The following is an 18,468-nucleotide window of genomic DNA, read 5'->3' as shown; positions in this document are numbered from 1 at the left end:
ATTGTCAGATTGACAAAACATACAGCGATTAAAGTCAACAGCATGTACTTTGGCTCTGGTTGTAGAAGTAGAAGGGGTACATGTTTCAGGGGTACTATGACATTGTTCATCCGGTTGCTTACTTTCAGGCTGTTTGAACTTATTTTGCAAACGACTAAGCCTTTGCTTTGAGGTATATGAGCTATAACAACTATTATGCCACTTAATTTTATTTTGGTCTGCCCATGTGTCTGTGTCAAGTTCAGTGGTTCTGTCTATTACCTCTATGTTGTCAGTGTCCTGCAAGCTTTTTCTGATTTCGGACACTTCTCTGATCCGCTTTTTGCCATCCACTGTTCCGATACGCAACACTCCCCCTTTCTCTTGGCAAATTATGCAACGGTCAAATGATGTTCCCGATGAACGTCGCTTGATAGACACAACTGGATTGACCTCCATTTTTCTGAAATGATAAAATACAGGATATTAAAGTTCACATACAGACAAACTATGACACAAACAATTAAAGATTTCGCCAGTAAATATAGCATGCAATTTTCGTCCTTAAATTAAATTCATTCTTAAACCCTTTAAAAGCTATACAATATCAAATTCTCCCTTTTATAAATTATTTGCTTTTGATTGACACTTTAATATTTTAATTATCATAAACATTTAACTAGTGCTATTGTGTATACTATTTACCTGCAGTCCTCAATAGTTGTATAAACGTACTTGCGTTCTGTAACTGGACATGTTTTCTGATCTCTTCACAGCTGAAAATATACAAAAAGGTAATTACCAAGATGTAAAGACTATAGTTGACTACTTATCACAACAAACACCTGTCCAATGAGAAACTGATACCAAAACAACTCCATTGAGATTGTGTTTATAAATCGTATTAAAGAACGAAATACTAATGGTGCGAATCACAATAAATAGTAATCGTAATTAAGAGCGAAATACTAATGGTGCGAATCGCACAAATTGCGAAAAAATTGAGCTACAGCGATTCCCCCTTGAAATTAGTTTTTCTGTTGCTCAATTATATAGAGAACTTAACAGATACATAGTGTATTAGGCAATACACCCAGGGATAAAGTATATAATCAACCAGGACTGTAACTTACAGTGAAAGGGACTATCAGGTCACTGCAATGTTTATGTAGGCTAAATGGCAAACCTCTATACAAGGGAAGTAACTTGGTTTTAACTAGGCGAATTATAACAAGGTGGGATAACTCCAAAAAAAAATGTTCATACTTGTTTGAATGAACCTTTCGCAAAAACACATATACTTAAAATATAAGGCTGTTGTCAACATAAAATAGTGAACATTTATAATACCAGGAGACGTCAATGAGTTATGCATGTGCGTAATCTCTATTCTGGTTTATTTTATTGCCATGGCAACGTTCACAGTTGCAGATTTTTCCATCCTCACTAATACACTTGTGTGTACCAAACAGCATAACAAAGGCAAATAATTCTTGATAACACATAGATGTTGTTTTATTTGCTAATTTCCGTGTTTGACCTCGAAAGTACATTGACCTTGACCTTATTTGACTTTAAAAGTTGGCCTCACAAAAGCTATATGTTCATAGAACTGATATATATTTTTAATAAAAAAACATATTATATTAAATAAAACAGATATAAGATATGCAAAACATAAGTCATTGAATCAGCAAACCTGGGCAATGTTTTGTGCTTTGTTGGTAACCATAGTAACCGACATCATTCTAGTGCCCAATTTTGCTGAAACCAAAGATTATACAATGGGCTGTTTTGTATTACCTTTAAACACCAATATAAAGATGCATAAAGCTAAATAAAAAGAAAACATATTATGTATACTAAAATTTTCGAGTATGTTTCGCTTGTTGACCTTTAAATGACCTTAACCCTACCTTTTGGAAACATTGTTGGAGAATTTACTAGAAAGCTATATATACAATGATAATATAGAACAAAATATAAGTTGATAAATATAAGCGTTTTAAAGTTAAACGACATCGAGTAAGACAGGTAGAGTTTCAATAAATTTTGCACTTACTTGACCCTTGACCTAGTTTCTCACCTTCACATTCGATTTTGTCAGTGGCATTGTGTGGAGTCACACACAGCTGATATTGGGCAATACGATTATGAAATTGAATCAGTTATACTCTATGATGCCATGGGCCGTCAAAAATGAGCGACTTTTCCGCTTATGGTCTCCCGACGTAACACATTGACTTGAATTGACTTATTATTGCACTTGAATGACCTTTGACCTATATAATTGTTATTGATCCATGTACAAATACTGGTAATTAATACACATTATATACATAAACTATATGTAAAAGAAAACAACATCGGATTTTTTAATTTTACAACATTTGGATTTTTCAAGATTTTGGTTTCAAGTTACCCCACCCACTTTAAGCAGTAATTGTGCATGTAAATGATGCATCAAAATATTAAAAAGTATATATTTACTGATAGAGGAATATCTCATCCTTATTTTGGTAAAGTCTGGCTGTATAAATAACATAAATAACGAAGATATTGCAAAACTATTGGCCATAAATTATTATATTTTTTAAAAAATCACCCTTTTTTGGACATTCTCATTAATATTCATGAGTATACAAATTAGGTATATAAAATTTAGTAAGCCTAAGCTTCATTTTGATACCAGTTGGGTTATTGTAAACCTAAAACTGACAAAGATATGATGTTTTTTTCAATTACCATGTACATAAAGTGCACTCAGTTGACCTTGACCTAATTCTGAGCATATAGGGCCAAATCTCGGATGGCATGGGGCAGTTTCAGATTGCTAACATATCATATAGTTAAGATATAGCATGCATGCCAAATTCTACTCTCCGATGCCATGTACCGTCAAAAATAAGCGACTTTTCCCCTTATGGACTCCCGACTATATTATGGTCGGTCGGTCGGTCCGTTGCAATTTAACTTGTCCGGAGCATAACTTAAAAACTACTGGATGGAAATGGATTAAACTTCAAACAATGGTAGAGCATAATGAGAGGAAGTGCAATGTACAATAACCATAACATTATTTCAGCTAATTACCGAGTTATTGTCCTTTGTTACTTTTTTCCTGTCCGGAGCATAACTCGAAAACTATTGGATGGAATTTAATAAAACTTCATACAGTGATAGATCATAATGAAAGGGAGTGCAGTGTACAGGAACCGCAATTCTATTTCAGCTAATTACTGAGTAACTGTCCTTTGTTACTTTTTTTTGTCCGGAGCATAACATGAAAACTATTGGATGGAATTGAATAAAACTTCATACAGTGATAGATCATAATGAGAGGGAGTTCAGTGTACATGAATCATTACACTATTTTAGCAAATTACAGAGTTATTGCCTTTTTCTGTTGTTTTTTTTGTCAAACTTTGATAGTAACTTGAAAACTACTAGATGGAATTTCATAAAACTTCAAACAATGATACATCATAATGAAAGGCGGCGTTCGGGGGTATTAATTACCTTCAGTGATAGCTCTAGTTATACAAAACAAAACATTCAGCGATAATAGATATTTGCCCAAAAATAATCATAGTTCAGCGACTCTCGGAAGATTATAACGTAAATGGACCCTGAGTGGTCACTTTCAGAAACATTTAATGTCGATCCTAAAATCTATCAAGTTTAAAGGCAGTTTTTTGTGGGTTTTTTTACAATGAAAGTATTGTCATCAAATTGCATACCGCTAGATTCAGCGCTTAGACATGGTTCATAGTCATCATGATTCTGAAATCCTATCTGCTTCGGACTTGATGATGCCAATGGTTCAGTTGGAAATGGGTTAGAGGTCGTACTGTTGTTGCATTCTACCGACTCTCTAGCATTGAGATTCTGCGAGCTGATCGAGAGGTCAATGTCTTCCTCATCAATTACATTGCATGAGCGGAGAAGAAGTTATTTGTGTATAGCGTTTGGATTGAACGGATGAATAGCCCATCTTTTGCTCTCTGCAAGTCTGCCTCTCGTCTTACGTGCCACAATGTTCCATGGCCCAAACACGTCTACGCCAACTACAGTGAAAGGAGCCCCTGTGGTTACTCTGTCCGAAGGTAGTTCAGCCATTCTTTGCCCTTGGAATTTTCCTCTAAGTTTTCTGCAGACAACACATTTATGAATTATACTTGAGACAAGTCTCTTTGTTCCGATGACCCAGAAACTGTTGTTTCTTAATGTAGCTTCTGTAATGAGCCTTCCTTGATGTTGTTTTTTTTTTCGTGAAAATATCTCACTATCAATGAGGCTACATGTGACTTTTTTGGTATAATTGCTGGATGTTTGATGTTGCTTGAAATTTCTGCTTTACCTATGCGCCCTCCAACTCGAAGAATAGCATGCTCATCTATGAACGGGCTCAGGGAAGAAATACTACTGCCTGCTGGTATGGGTTCATTTCTAGAAAGCAGTTTCATTTCTGTGCCATACACATCGTTCTGTATGGTGCTGATCACAAAAATTTCTATGAGTCTGATAAAGGCAACATCGTTCATTGGAGTGTTGTCGTCACTTTTGAGCGAGATGCATGCCCTTTTCAAGACAGTAAGGGCTCTAATCAATGACTGCCATATAGAGAATTTCTCAAACCTAGATGATATGTTTTCCGTTTCAACAGTTTTCTTCACCTTGATGTCTGGTCGGATCTCGCAGTCTTCACCTGGGTTTAACAGCTAGGTTAAAGGTCTCACTGGAACTCTGAATATCTGGTATTGTCTAACCATGCTCTGAAGATAGACCTCCTTTAATCCAAATACTGTTGCTAATGTCTGGCAAAATGAATGCACACCTGGTGGATATGTCAGCAGGGTTTTCGTCGGTATGAATATATCTCCATTGTTTGGGTGTAGATATGTTCAGAATTCGTTCCACTCGATTGCTGACATACGTGTAGAATCTTCATGTCTTGTTGCATACGTAACCTAAGGCAACTTTGCTGTCAGTGAAGAAGGTCATTGCATCCAAAGGAATGTCTAATTGAATTGAGATAGTTTCTGCAATTTCTGTAGCTAACACAGCAGCACATAATTCTAGCCTTGGAATGCTGTGTCCCTTCGAAGGAGCCAGTTTTGCTTTTCCATGCAAGAAACCTGATGATGAATGCCCATCGAAGTGTGATAAGTTCAGATACGATACAGCCGCAATAGCTTTCTCTGAAGCATCTGAGAAGATCCAAACAGATACTTTTTTTGCCAGACTGAATGAGAACAAAGTAAATGCTCGAGGTATAACTATGGTCTCCAAATTCTGAAGACTTTCTCTCCATTCTTGCCATTTCATTTAATGGTCATCCTTGCGGTGTTGCTTCACGTAACAGTATCTTCCCAGTAATGGTAATCGGGGCGATGAATCCAAGGGGGTCGTAGATGCTATTCAACATTGAAAGTACCCCTCTCCTAGTGAATGGTTTGTTTTCAACTTCAACATTTTTTAGGTCCCAAGCAACTCCAAGGCTTCTTTGAGTTGGTAAGATGTCTGTTCTAAAATCGAGAGACTTCAGATCACCTCCTAAGTCTTCAGTAGGAAAGACTTTCAATACTTCTAAGTTATTTGAAGCAACTTTGTGAAGTCGAATGTTTCCCCCTTCTCTCAATGCAGTTTTGGTTGTTTTCATAAGCTCTATAGCTTGATCAGCTTTTGGTTTGGATGTCAGGGCATCATCCACGTAAAAATTTCTGTTTAAGTCTTGTACCTCTTTGTCTGCATTCTGAACAGACTTCCGTAACCCATATGTTGCGACCGCCAGAGACGCACAATTGCCGAAAACATGCACACACATTTTGTACTCTATCAGATTTTCTTCTGTATTATTGTTCCTGTACCAAAAGAACCTAAGAAAATCTCGATGTTCTGGCAATACCCTAAATCTGTAGAACATCTGTTCTACATCTGCAGAAACAGCAACTTCGTCCTTGCGGAATCACATTAGAATCTCTAGTAAGCTGTTTATCATGTCTGGACCAGACATTAAAACATTGTTTAAGGAAATCCCTTGGTACACAGCAGAAGAGTCAAAGACGCCTCTGAGTTGGCCAGGCTTATTCCGGTGGTAAACTCCGAAAAGAGGTAAGTACCAACACTCACTCCCTACAACAGGGGGGCAACTTCAGCTGCACCACTGTCTATTACTCTGCTCATGATGTTTACAAAATGTTCTCATTTTAAAGCTTCTTTTTTCAGACTAGAATCTAAAATTTGAGCTCGTCGCCATGCCTGTGCTTTGTTATTCAGCAGTTGCTGCCTATCAGCTTTGAATGGAAGTGGCGCTGACCATATTCCATCAGATTCTAATCTCATCTCTTCTTCCATTAGTTGTAAAAATTGCTTGTCTTCAATGTAAGATCCAACCTGATTATCATTCACGGTTCGCATTAACACCGAGTCTCCTTTAAAACACTCCTTGAGATTCAAATTGTATTGACAAGGCTGTATGCATGTTGTGTGTCCCTCAGCTTTCACGTATGTCTTATTTACAGATACTAAGTCTGGCACATGCATTTGACCTGAACAGATTTCTCCAACTATCACCCAACCAAGGGGTAGCTTTTGTGCGAAGGGCATGCCTTTACTGCCAGTCATTAGTTCCTGGATGTGATGAATTTCTGGTAGGTCTCTACAGATTAAAAGCTCTATCTTGCTATCACAAATTTCTGGTATCTTGTCGGCTAGTTGACTCAGATGCTCATAAGCCTTTGCAACTTCTGGGGTAGGAATTTCAGATATTTCGTTTGGAATATCATTGCATTCAGTAACAAGGGGCAACTGAATGTCGGTTGAACCGTCTACAGATCGAACACAAAAATTATCTGATCGTCGCCCATACTTTGTGGTGCGCCCAGAACACGAAGACAATGTGTATGAAGAAACATGACCATTAATATTCAACTGATCAAACAGTTCTCGAGTAGCTAATGTCCTATAACTTTGATCGTCAATTATGGCATATACTCTTGTTCAGTAAATGCTTTCAGTTTGCTAATTTCTTCTTTCATCGCCGCTTTTTTCTCCTAATATTTCCACCTCCTTTCTATTATCAATTCAACGAATTTGCTTGTTTTATTTATTTTTAAAGGAATAACAGGCAGCATTAGATCAACCGTTCGAGAGGTGTTTTCCTGGGGGTCTGATGACGTTATCCTTGGGTGTGCAAAATCCACCCCTATCCGACCAGGCGGCTAAACCTCGGCAAGACAGGCGGTTTCAACCGTCTTACCCCTTGCGCGGGGGCGGATTTTAATCTATTTTCCATTGTTACATCGATGTGTGATCTCCGTGGATATCATAACGAATATTACGACCGTGATGGTCGTATGTTTAATTCATTTTGGATAGATGAATATCGGACACATGCATGGACAGATAGTTAAGTAATGCACATCCATTACCATATGTGTTGGACTCTCATATATATATTGTAGTATATAGTGAAAGAGTAGAAAGGGAATTACCATCGCTTTTCGCTAAATGGAAACATAGCCGACGACGATTGGCTCCGAGACTGTTAGAACTTGTCGGCTATACGTGATCATTTCATTTGGATGATAAACTGGATTATAAAAACGGTTGAATAACAAACTGCATCATGAAGACGTTACAACCCTAAAAAAACGAATCTATTGCTCTTTTTGTAAAAGATGGTTATCGGAAAAGCATACCACAGGCCATTTTAAATCAAAGACGTATACAACCCTACGATTGTTTCGGACGGTTGAAGAACTGTTCTGAAAGGAAACCTAAAACTCAGAAAAAGACAGTAGATGAAGACACCTTTGTACTTACGGGAGAAACGTTGATATACTGCAGCCAACGAAATGAGCATGAGAAAATGGATGATTATAATCGGGACAAAACTGAATCCTATGAACCGAACCAAGCCGCATCCTACGAACAGTTTACAGCTACACAGCACTCCCCAAGGTCAGGACAATTGGCCCGATGTTCCGCAAAACCAGCCAGGTCATCCAATAATGACGGCGATTGGGACTTTGTAAGCGTTTTAATGGAAGAAGAGCCTCCTGCAACAGTCCAACCGCCGGCATATCAACCTATATATATTAACGAAGAACCCTCGATGGATTCAATACTCAGAGCGACTTTCCGCTTGACCTTCTCAGCGGTATGTTTATTGACTCGCAATGTAATGATGATCACCTGAATCAAATGTCTTTTTTGAAATGTAGTAATTGTAATCCGGCTTTATACATGCAGTACAAGGACTGGTAGAATGATATGATACATGTAGAACACTCAAGATATGGATCCGAAGTGCATGCTATTATTGCGATCTTATTTTGAATTTTTAAAAAATTCTTTAAAAAAAATTAGTTTTCCAAAAATGTGTCCCGGTTGTCAAGGTGATAGTTTATCACAAACGTATCATACCTTCGTAAACAAGACTTAAAACAACAGCTGGACTTATACTTAGAGGCGGTTCTCAAAGAAGTGGATGAACTTAACATTTTGATCAAATGGAACGATGTGGTGCCTGTCGTCGATATAACTCCTAAAGAACTTGATATATATTAACTAAACATTTACTGTCGACATTGGCGTGACACGGACATAAACGATAGAGTGGAAAACAGAAATGAAAAAAAAAATGATAACTCAGTTGATGTTGTTGGAAAATAGACTTTTGCTGACTTGAAAATGTGTTCTATGTTGTTTGCTATAGTTGTGTATTTTTGAATTGCATGTTGTTTTGTTTTTATCATATTCAGATTTCATATTATTTTTTATATACCTTGTATACATGTCTTTTCTCTCTCATTTAGTTGGTGTTGGTACGAAATAATATACGAATAAAATGCTGTAAACGGTATTTGAAAATTTGTATTGTTTTATAAACAATTTTCCGTTGTGACGGTACACATAAAAACGTTGTCTGTTTATAAATCTCATTTGGATACATAACTCGACATGGAGAGTGTCGTTCAACTCGAAACGGATTCTACGGTGCAAGTCAGTTATTGTCTTTATGTTATACAAGAAACGCTATGCTAATTTTAATTGAATATCTAGTATTGTATAACAATAAATAAATAATGAGTACATTCTCCATTAGACTTGCGTATGAAAATGTGATTTATATAAATGACACTGGTTTTAAATTGCATTGTAGGACCTAGCAATGGTGGAGAGTTTCAACTACTAAAGCACGCTTAAGGAGCGTTCACTAAACTTATAAACGACTACTTTTTGTTATTTTCTTTTTTGTTTATTTCAGTCACATTTTTAAGCATAGCAGTCAACAGTTCGATCTTATACGGTAAAGTTCAGAAAAGTGAATCGATTATTACAAAAGTTTCTTCCTCTGATAGAACCAATGACTCTTCAGAACATTACCCCCTATCATAATAATTGTCAAACTATCTTAAACAGTGTTAACTCGCAACAATCTATATTCGTAATCATTTCTTAACAAGTGACAAGTCAAATCCCTACACAATCCATAATTTTAAACAAGACAAGTACTTGTAAAATCTATAACTTCTGAAATAATTATAACATTCTATAATTATTACATTTTCATATCAGTTCTCTGAATTAAAGAATCATTAAGTCATAAAGGATACTTTTATAATCAACAAAATCTATTATTATCCCCCCCCCCCTATGAAATAGGGAGGGGGATATTGAAATGGCGTTGTCCGTCCGTCCGTCCGTCTTTCCTTCCGTCCGTCCTTCCTTCCGTCACCTGCGTTTTCTCAGTAACTAGGCGGTATAATTTCATGAAACTAAAAAATAAATATGTACCACTATACAAGAATGATGCCCGTCCAAAAAAAATTGATTGGTCAATTGTCCTTGGAGTTACATGTATTGCCCTTGATTTTTTGAAAAATGCACATTCACAGCCATTTCTCAGTCACTAGCTGGCAGAATTTCATGAAACTTAAAATAAATATGAATTACTATACTGGGATGATGCCTGTTCATATTTTTTTTTTGGATTGGTCAATTGTACTTGGAGTTATTGCTCTTTATTTTTTGAAAAACTCTCATTTACAGGCATATCTCAGTAACTAGTTGGTAGAAATTCTTGAAACTTGAAATAAATATGAACCAACATACTGCGATGATGCCTGTTTATTTATATTTTGGAATGTGTAATTTCTATATGAGTTATTTGCCCTTGATTTATTAAAAGATCCATGTTTGCAGCCTTTTCTATGCAACTAGCTGGTAGCTGGTCATGACACTTAGAATAAATTAGAACCAACATACTGTGATGATGCCTGTCTATTTTTTCTTTTGGATTGGTCAATTTTCCCTAGAGTTATTGCCCTTGATTTATTAAAAAATCATTGTTTGCAGCCGTTTCTTAGTAAAACCGATGTGCTTATCTTATTCTTTCTGAGATTTGTTTAACCTTCAAGCACAAACAAGCCATCAAGCACAAACAAGCCATCGTTGGCGGGGGATATCTTTTCACTGAAAATGCTTGTTTAAAGAATAAATCAGTTTGAACATTCATTATTGTAAAAACAATTAAACTTATGATTTTATTTCTAGTTGTTGAGTGAACAAAACAAACTATAAAAAGGCAGTAACCTTAGTTTAAAAATCCCTCCTTTTTTACAATGTATGTGTAACTTAACCTTTTACAACCCAATTTTTCAAATGGTTATATAATTAATTATATGACATACAAAGACAAATTCTAATTTTCTATCCACTGAATTGTCCCACATTATGAACATAGAATACTTCAATTAACTGTAACACATAGTAAATAGACTATATATTCTCTTCTCGCCAACATGAAATTAATTTCAGTTTAACAAAATAAGACAATATTAGTGATCAATGACAATGAATTATACCACTAAACTATGATACATTTACATTGATATATTCTTGAGAATACTTTTAAATCAGACAACATACACATGTTGTTTGTTTCAATATTACACAATATATTCAAAGTAAATCAATGATATGAGTTACAAAAAATATGATAAATGGTGTTCACTGATTTCCTTATCATACAGTTTAAATGACTACACAAACAACAATCATTGAATGCAATTGTTTTTTAACTCACTTGATGTTTTATACATATAATTCTTTCAAAATAACACAGACATTAATGCCAAAATATAATGTATGGAAAGAAATGCAATTTACATACCGGTACTAGATAATACCAAATTTATGAACATTCCAAATAGAGTTACAAACCTTTTGAAAAACAATTATCACACATCAATATCTGCCATAGGAAACATCATGAACAATTATTTTAAAAAATATTTCAGACTACTTTTATAAAATATTATGTTTCTAAATATGGTTCAAAATGATTCATTCATTAAAGATGAACTTTAAAAACAAGATTTTCTTACAGCACCAAAAATAATATTCAAACAATATTATCCCACATAACTATTTTACAATGTTTACAAATGCAGTTAAAAGTACGTAGTTTTGTTGCTTCCATGTTGTGAGTTCCATCTTTTCCTGCTTAGTCGATAATTGAGTGAGTGAATTAATGAATAAAGTTCTATCTGAGCCTTTGGTGGTAACATAGGGTTTATTATGCCCCTTAACACTGTTAGCCACATGAATGACTTAAAACCTTAAAATGTTTATGTAATATCGGTGGATCTCTTCCTTTAAACCGCAAAGTTTATATACATTACAATGATGAATTATGGTTGCTCTGGGGATTATTATGCCCCTTAACACAACAACCATATATGAATACATTTAATTATCCCTTAATTTACACTAAAATTTTCTCAGAATCATCACTCAAAATGTATTACAGATATGTGCTAACATTGTAAGTATTATGCACATTTTTCTATGGGACACAAAGGTGTGATGGGTCTCTCGTTGATCGATTCTCCAACTCGAACACTTGCCACACGAACTCGTCCATTGACCTCGGGGTAGGTATCACCGACTCGACCAAGACGCCAACAACCACGAGGTTGATCAGGATCCACGATTAACACATCGTCTCCTACTGACAAGTTGTCTTTCTCTTGGAACCACTTCTTCCGGCTGCCAATGGCTGGAAGAATCTCTTTAAACCATCGTTTCCAGAAATGGTTGACTATTTCTTGTACTCGGTGCCATCTTTTCTTGTGATCATATACGATGTCCTCTGCTTCTTCAGGTGCAAACTCACCTAACTGTCCATGTAGGAAGTGATTGGGTGTCAGGACTGTGGATTGGAACTCTGATAAGACAGTGGACAGCTGTTAATCAATCCTTCAGCTACGATAAATGCAGTTTGCAACTCTTCATCAGTAACATCTGCACCACTCAAGATTCTATACACTGCTCTTTTTGCACTTTTAATCATAATTTCATGAATACCTCCAAAGTGGGATGCAGACGGAGGGTTGAAATGCAACTGCATGCTTTGGTCTGCTGTCTTGGCTTTAACTTTATCTTTGTCTATTTGACCATATAGTTCTTTTAGTTCACGACGTGCACCAACAAAGTTTGTTCCATTATCAGAAATCTTTCCACGTCTACTTTTGAATCGGCAAAAGGCATTCAGAAATGAATCAGTGTCCAAATTTGTTGCCATTTCTAGGTGTACTGTTCGGCTTGATAAACGTGAACAAACACAAATATCTCTTCGGTATAGATTTCCCTCTACCTTCTTTTGTGAGGAATGGCCCACCATAGTCCACGGAGGTGTATGCAAATGCTCTTAATGTCTTTTCTGTCCTTTGTTTTGGCAATGGGGCCATAATTTGCTGACTTGTTCTTGATTTCAGTAATCTGCATTTTCGGCAATCTTTTTCAACTTCACGTATTTCCTCACACCCTGAGATCAACCAGTATTTCGTTGACAATGCAGCTAATGTTTAATTTGTACCACAATGTCCATTTCGTTCATGAAAGTGCTTCACAATTAACTTTGTCACAGGGTGCCTCCTTGGCAATACAACTGGACACATTGTATTGAATGGTAATTCCTTTGAAAATTGAAGTCTAGTGTTACTTCTTATCATCAAACCATTTTCATCTAGCACTGCATTTAGAGACACAACTTTGCTTCTGCTTGGTACAGGTTTTTCACTAAGTAATGCTGAGTACTCATTTGGGAAAGCTTCTTTCTGTGCATAAAGAATTGTATCTATTTTCAGCTCTGTTCAGTTTATCATATGTCAGTATATCACTTTCAGATTGTTTCTTAGTTCTACAGTTTGTGATGAATCTATTCACCCATGCAAACACTCTGAGCATTCTTGTCCAACTTGAGAAATGTTTGGGCTCTAGTCTATCATTTATTTGATTTTTATCTTGTATCAGGTATGAGTCTGTGGATTTAGCCTGATATTTCTTTTTCTCAGTATCATCACACTGTTGTTTTCTTTAAATCCTTTAGGCCACAGGTCTGGCTGTTCATGAAGAAGTTCAGGTCCTTGCCACCAAAAGCTGCAGTTAACTAACTTATCAGCTGATAAGCCTCGAGATCCAATATCTGCTGGGTTCTTATCTCCTGGGACATGATACCAATTACATGGTATGCTGTTTTCATGGATCTCGCCAATACGGTTTGCAACAAATGGTTTGTAATGTCTACTTTGTCCTGTGATCAAGTGGAGAACATTTTCACTGTCAGACCAAAACATCATGTTACTGGAAGTCACTTGCAGCGTCAAACCAACAGTTTTAGCTAATCTTACACCAAGAACAGCTGCCATTAACTCAAGTCTAGGAATGGACAATGCAACAAGTGGTGCGACTCTTGTTTTAATACACACAACTTGTTTTACTACACACAAATCTTACTGTGATCCTTTCATCGTTTCGATTTTATGACGAACATAAGTCACGGCAATATATGCTTCTTTAGATGCATCTACAAATGTGTGAAGAACTGTTCAGTCTCTGTAAAACATAGACATCTTGGCACTTCTATATTGTTCAAATATGTGTGTTTGATACCCAGTCAATGATTTCTTTTTCTAAAACTTGAACTACTTTATCATCCCAATTACAGTTGCACAACCATAATTTTTGCTTGAGAATTTTCCCTATTACAACATATGGTGATATGAAACCTAAAGGTTCAAAGAGATTAGCAACAGCTTTCAGCAAATTTCGCTTGGTAACCTTGTACAGTGTATCCTCTTTCTTTGCACTGAATGAAAACATGTATGTATCTCCATCCAGGACACACCTAAAGCTTTAGTTTTAGGCAAATAACCAGTTTCAAGGTTGATTTCAGCGGCCCTATCTCTGGCTGGAATATTTTCTAAGACTGTAACTGAATTCTTGCATACATTCCAGCTTTCAAACACAGTTGTGACAGTCTTCTTCACTGCCTACGGAGTCTATTGAATCATCCATGTATGTTGACTCAATGACAGTTGTTGCTTTAGCTGGGTATTCATGTGCAAAAACGTCTAGCGTTAGCCTGAGAAACCATTTGAGCCAAGAATGGGGACGCATTTACACCGAAGACTAAACGAGTGAATTCATACTCAGAACCGTATTCTGTGATACTTTCTGTCTGATTCTACTATGCCCACCTGCAGATACATTTCACTAATGTCACATGCTATAGCTATTTTGTGAAAACGTAACAGAACATCAAACAAGTCATTTTGTAGCTTTGGACCAGTCTCAATACAGTCATTCAATGATATGCCTTGAATTTTCGCTAAAGGGTCAAACACAATGCGTACTTTCGTTGTTTCTTTATGCATTCGAATAATAGGAAAATGTGGCAAATGCCACTTGTTCTCAACTTTTTCTTCTTTTGAGACTTCTTGCAAATAACCCTTGTCTAAGTAACTGCTGATAGTGTTTCTATATAGCATTTTCACTTGTCTTTCTTCTTTTTCAAGCCTCTTTTCAGTACTGAGTAATCGTTTGTGAGCCATTTTGTAATTGTTTGGAAGGGTTAAATGTACATTTTCTGGTTTCAAAGGAGTTTTCACAGTATAGCGAACGTCATTATAAGTCATTGCTTCTTCTGAGCTTCTTAACGAAGTCTTTTCTGATTGAGAAAGTGGCATTTTCTCTTTGTTTACACCATAACTGTCTATTTCCCAGAAATTTCTTATCATCACATTCAGTTCTGCATTCTGTTACGAAGAAGTTAGTTATGTTTCATCTGCATCACTGTTTACCTTGCCAACGTAAATCCAACCCAAAGGTGTCAATCTGGCTATCGGTTGACCAGGTGCACCACACACTTCTCTCAGACAAGAGTGAAAATTTGCAAAGTCAAGACCTATTAGGAGATCTACTTTGTTGTTTTTTCCTATTGCTGGAAAATGAATGTTTTTCAAATGGTCAAATTCGTAAGAATGTTTTTGCCAGTCAATAGTTTTTAATGAGCCAGTTACATTGTCAATTACAAATGCTTCAATACTGGTGGTTTCATCACTGAAATTAATACCTATTACATTAAGATGTACAGTCATAGTGTCGAAAGTTTCTGTTATGCCATTTAACAAATTCACTTTAACTTTCTCTATTTATCCTTGTAATCCCAATGGTGCGGCCAAGCTACTGTTCACAGAAGTTTTTTTGCAACCATCATCCAAAATTGCATTTACATTCATTTTTCTTCCACTTGCACCGGACACTACAACAGGAACAGTTCTCAAGGCAATGCGGTTCCCTGTATTGTGGTAGTTTTCATTGGGTTATTGTTGTTGTTGTTGTTCATGAGGCAAAAATGTTTGTACATCGTGATTCAGTTGCTGTATATTTGGTACATTAGCATCCAGTCCACTTTGGTTTGTTGTATGGCCATCTTTATGCAACTTGTAATGATGTAACTTTGTACACCCATTGACGTTGCACTTAGAAAATTTCCTACAATTTTTGCCAGTATGATTTTTCCGCAACACCGAAAACATAAACGAAGTTGTTTTGCCTTTTCCTCGAGTTTCTATGTCTAACTCTTTGTAATGTTACATTCCCAGATGATATGATTTTGTTTGTTGCAAACTTACAGCTTTTTACATATTTTGGTTGTGTATCTTTCACGAAATAGGATTGATGTGATTTTGGCTGTTGTAGTTTACTAGCTAAACCATTTTTGTCTCATGTGCAGTTTGAAGAAATTGAGATTCCTTATTGATCCAATCTCTTAAAGTTTCTACTCCTTCCTCTTCTTCATTTTCACTAATGAATCTGTGATACCTGATCAACATCTTCTCAGGGTTTTTTTTCTGTAGAGTTAGATACAATGCCCCTTGGCCCAATTCTTCATCATGGTTTGTTTCTTTTAAATTAATGACAGTTACATGAAGAAGATCAGCAATTTTCTCTACAGACTCTTCATATTTCAATCTTGGAAAACTTTCAATTTAATTGAGGTATCGCATCAATTTTCTACGTTCTCCGCCATATTTTCTTTCTAAACGTTCTTTTGCAGCTATGTATGCCTCCTGAGAATGACCTAACTCTTCTATTACTTGTAGTGCTTCCCCTTTCAGATATTGTCTCAACTGTAATACTGTTTATACTCTGCTGTGACCGGAGTACTTTCTATACACGCACTGAATGCCGCTTTCCAGGATTCGTACTTTTTCTTATTTCCGTCCGTTTATATGTTTAAAAACAATTGGGATGAACAACACATACTAACGTTAGATCGACAGATTTTCCCGGAACAAGTCATGTTTTTATGGACACGTGCAAAAAGGCTACTGTAGAAAAAATATAGGTAGTTTATGGTTGATTTGTCTCCGCATTCGAATCCTAAATATAAACTAAGAACCTACGTATTACCCGGTCAGTTAATGCAAATATACCTACCCGAAAAGCAGCATGAATCAATTAAGACACATGCAGATTTTCTGCGTTTGCTCCTCAGTGCTAAAGGTTTTATTACAAAATATCGAAAAATCAGCTAACTGCTATTGTGCAGATTGTGTATAATGTGATGTTAGGTAACCGTGTATTGAGTGAGCTGGCTCGTTACAGCATCCGACCCATAGGTAATTACTGCTCCATAAGGTTTGGAGTTGCAAGTAACAGTGGATTTGTTCTGAAGCGTAACTTCACCGTCGAGAACAGCGTTTGAAGAAATAAATTGGCAGGCCCGACTTGATCCATCGTAACAACCCCATGGCTGTCCCATCCGACTTTTCTATTTTGAACTTTACAAAGATCTGAGAATTTTTCAGTTCAAGATAGTCTGTAGAACTTTGTCCGCTGGTGCTAAATTCGAACGGGCCATCGCCGGTGGTCTGTGACATAGGTCGAATTTCGTCATCATAAACATTTGTCACACTGGTTTGTGTGCTGGCAAGATCGAACAAGGACATTCTCTTCATTTAACACAAACATTCTCAATTTATTTCAAATCTATCTGTGTTACTGGTCTGCCGCTTTGAACCCTTCTTGGCTGGTTTCCTTCCCGAATGTGACTTCGTCGTGTGTGTTTTACAACGTTGACGTTTAACTCCTTTATGATATTTTTTACTCGATCTCTTACGCTTGATCCCTCGACATCGTGTTCCCGCTGTGCACTGAAACATGTTTACCACACTCGTCGGAGTTATATCCTCTCTCTCCAGCTCGGATTTAGCCTGCGCTGCGGTTTGTTCCGCCGGTGTACGATTCACTACTTGTCACTTTTGATTCAGGAATGACGGATGTGCGTCTACCACATTCTATCTGGTTGAACGATGCTTTCCCGCTGCTGAACCAGTCAAAAAACGTGACCAACTTTTGCGGACTTGGAACGTATAATTCCGTTGTGAGCACTCTTGTTTCATAAAAACGGATACTGCTTTAAATGAAGCGTTAGGTGTAACGGCGATGCTGTGTCTGTCGCACAAGTCCCATCGTGAACCTTTATATATATCTGAAATTCTCCCAGATCTTTTCTCATTACGGGTAAATAGTATGGCGTATCAAACGTATATTTCCATCCCTTTTTAAAGTTTTTTTCAGCCGCCTAAACAGGATTTGTTCCGCACCGTACACGTTACTTTGCAGGTATAGGTATAAACGTTAATCACTTCCGCCGCCTTTGTTTTAGTACTTTTTGTCACATAAAGTTCCAAAAGCGCCACCTTCCAGTTCCCTTTCAAAGAGAAAGGTAAATTCAAACGATATTTAAACCTATATACCTGGTTTTCTGAAAAGTACGCAGTACTTTCATCACTTTCATTCATGTCTAGGCTGCGGTCAGGGGAAATATCCTTAATATCATCCGCATCTACCGACCTGCTGTTGTATGTTTTGGGGAAGCCTTGTCACAAGTTTCCTCTTATTTTTCCTCTTTTACTGGATGCGTTCAATGAACCACTAACTGTTTTCGTCTTTGTTTACCTTTAAAAGTTCACTAGGCCACAACAAATTGATCATTTGTTCTACGGACTTTGCCCAAAAAAAGTAGGAGCGAGCGAGCGAAAAAAAATAAATACTTTTTTTTAAATTTAAGGCAATTCAGAGGCGAGCGCAAGGTGAAAAATAAAATAAAAATTAAAAAATTTATTT

At 36.6% G+C, this 18,468-nt stretch overlaps 1 protein-coding gene across 1 annotated transcript in view; it reads right to left on the bottom strand.

Annotated features, from left to right (window-relative positions):
* Positions 1–11,822: 11,822 nt before the first annotated feature.
* LOC128215412 (uncharacterized) overlaps positions 11,823–18,468 on the bottom strand; it is a 79,713-nt gene continuing 73,067 nt past the window's right edge. The window contains exons 7-9 of the mRNA XM_052922097.1: positions 13,010–13,109; positions 12,647–12,817; positions 11,823–12,217 (exon numbers count right to left, since the gene is read on the bottom strand). Of these exons, the coding sequence (XP_052778057.1) occupies positions 11,823–12,217; positions 12,647–12,817; positions 13,010–13,109 (666 nt within the window). The remainder of the gene's footprint in view (positions 12,218–12,646; positions 12,818–13,009; positions 13,110–18,468) is intronic.

The sequence above is a fragment of the Mya arenaria genome, chromosome 13, assembly GCF_026914265.1.
Source record: "Mya arenaria isolate MELC-2E11 chromosome 13, ASM2691426v1".
NCBI lineage: Eukaryota > Metazoa > Mollusca > Bivalvia > Myida > Myidae > Mya > Mya arenaria.
The sequence above is the reverse complement of the archived record's forward strand: the minus strand, read 5'-3'. Positions and strand labels throughout refer to the sequence as shown.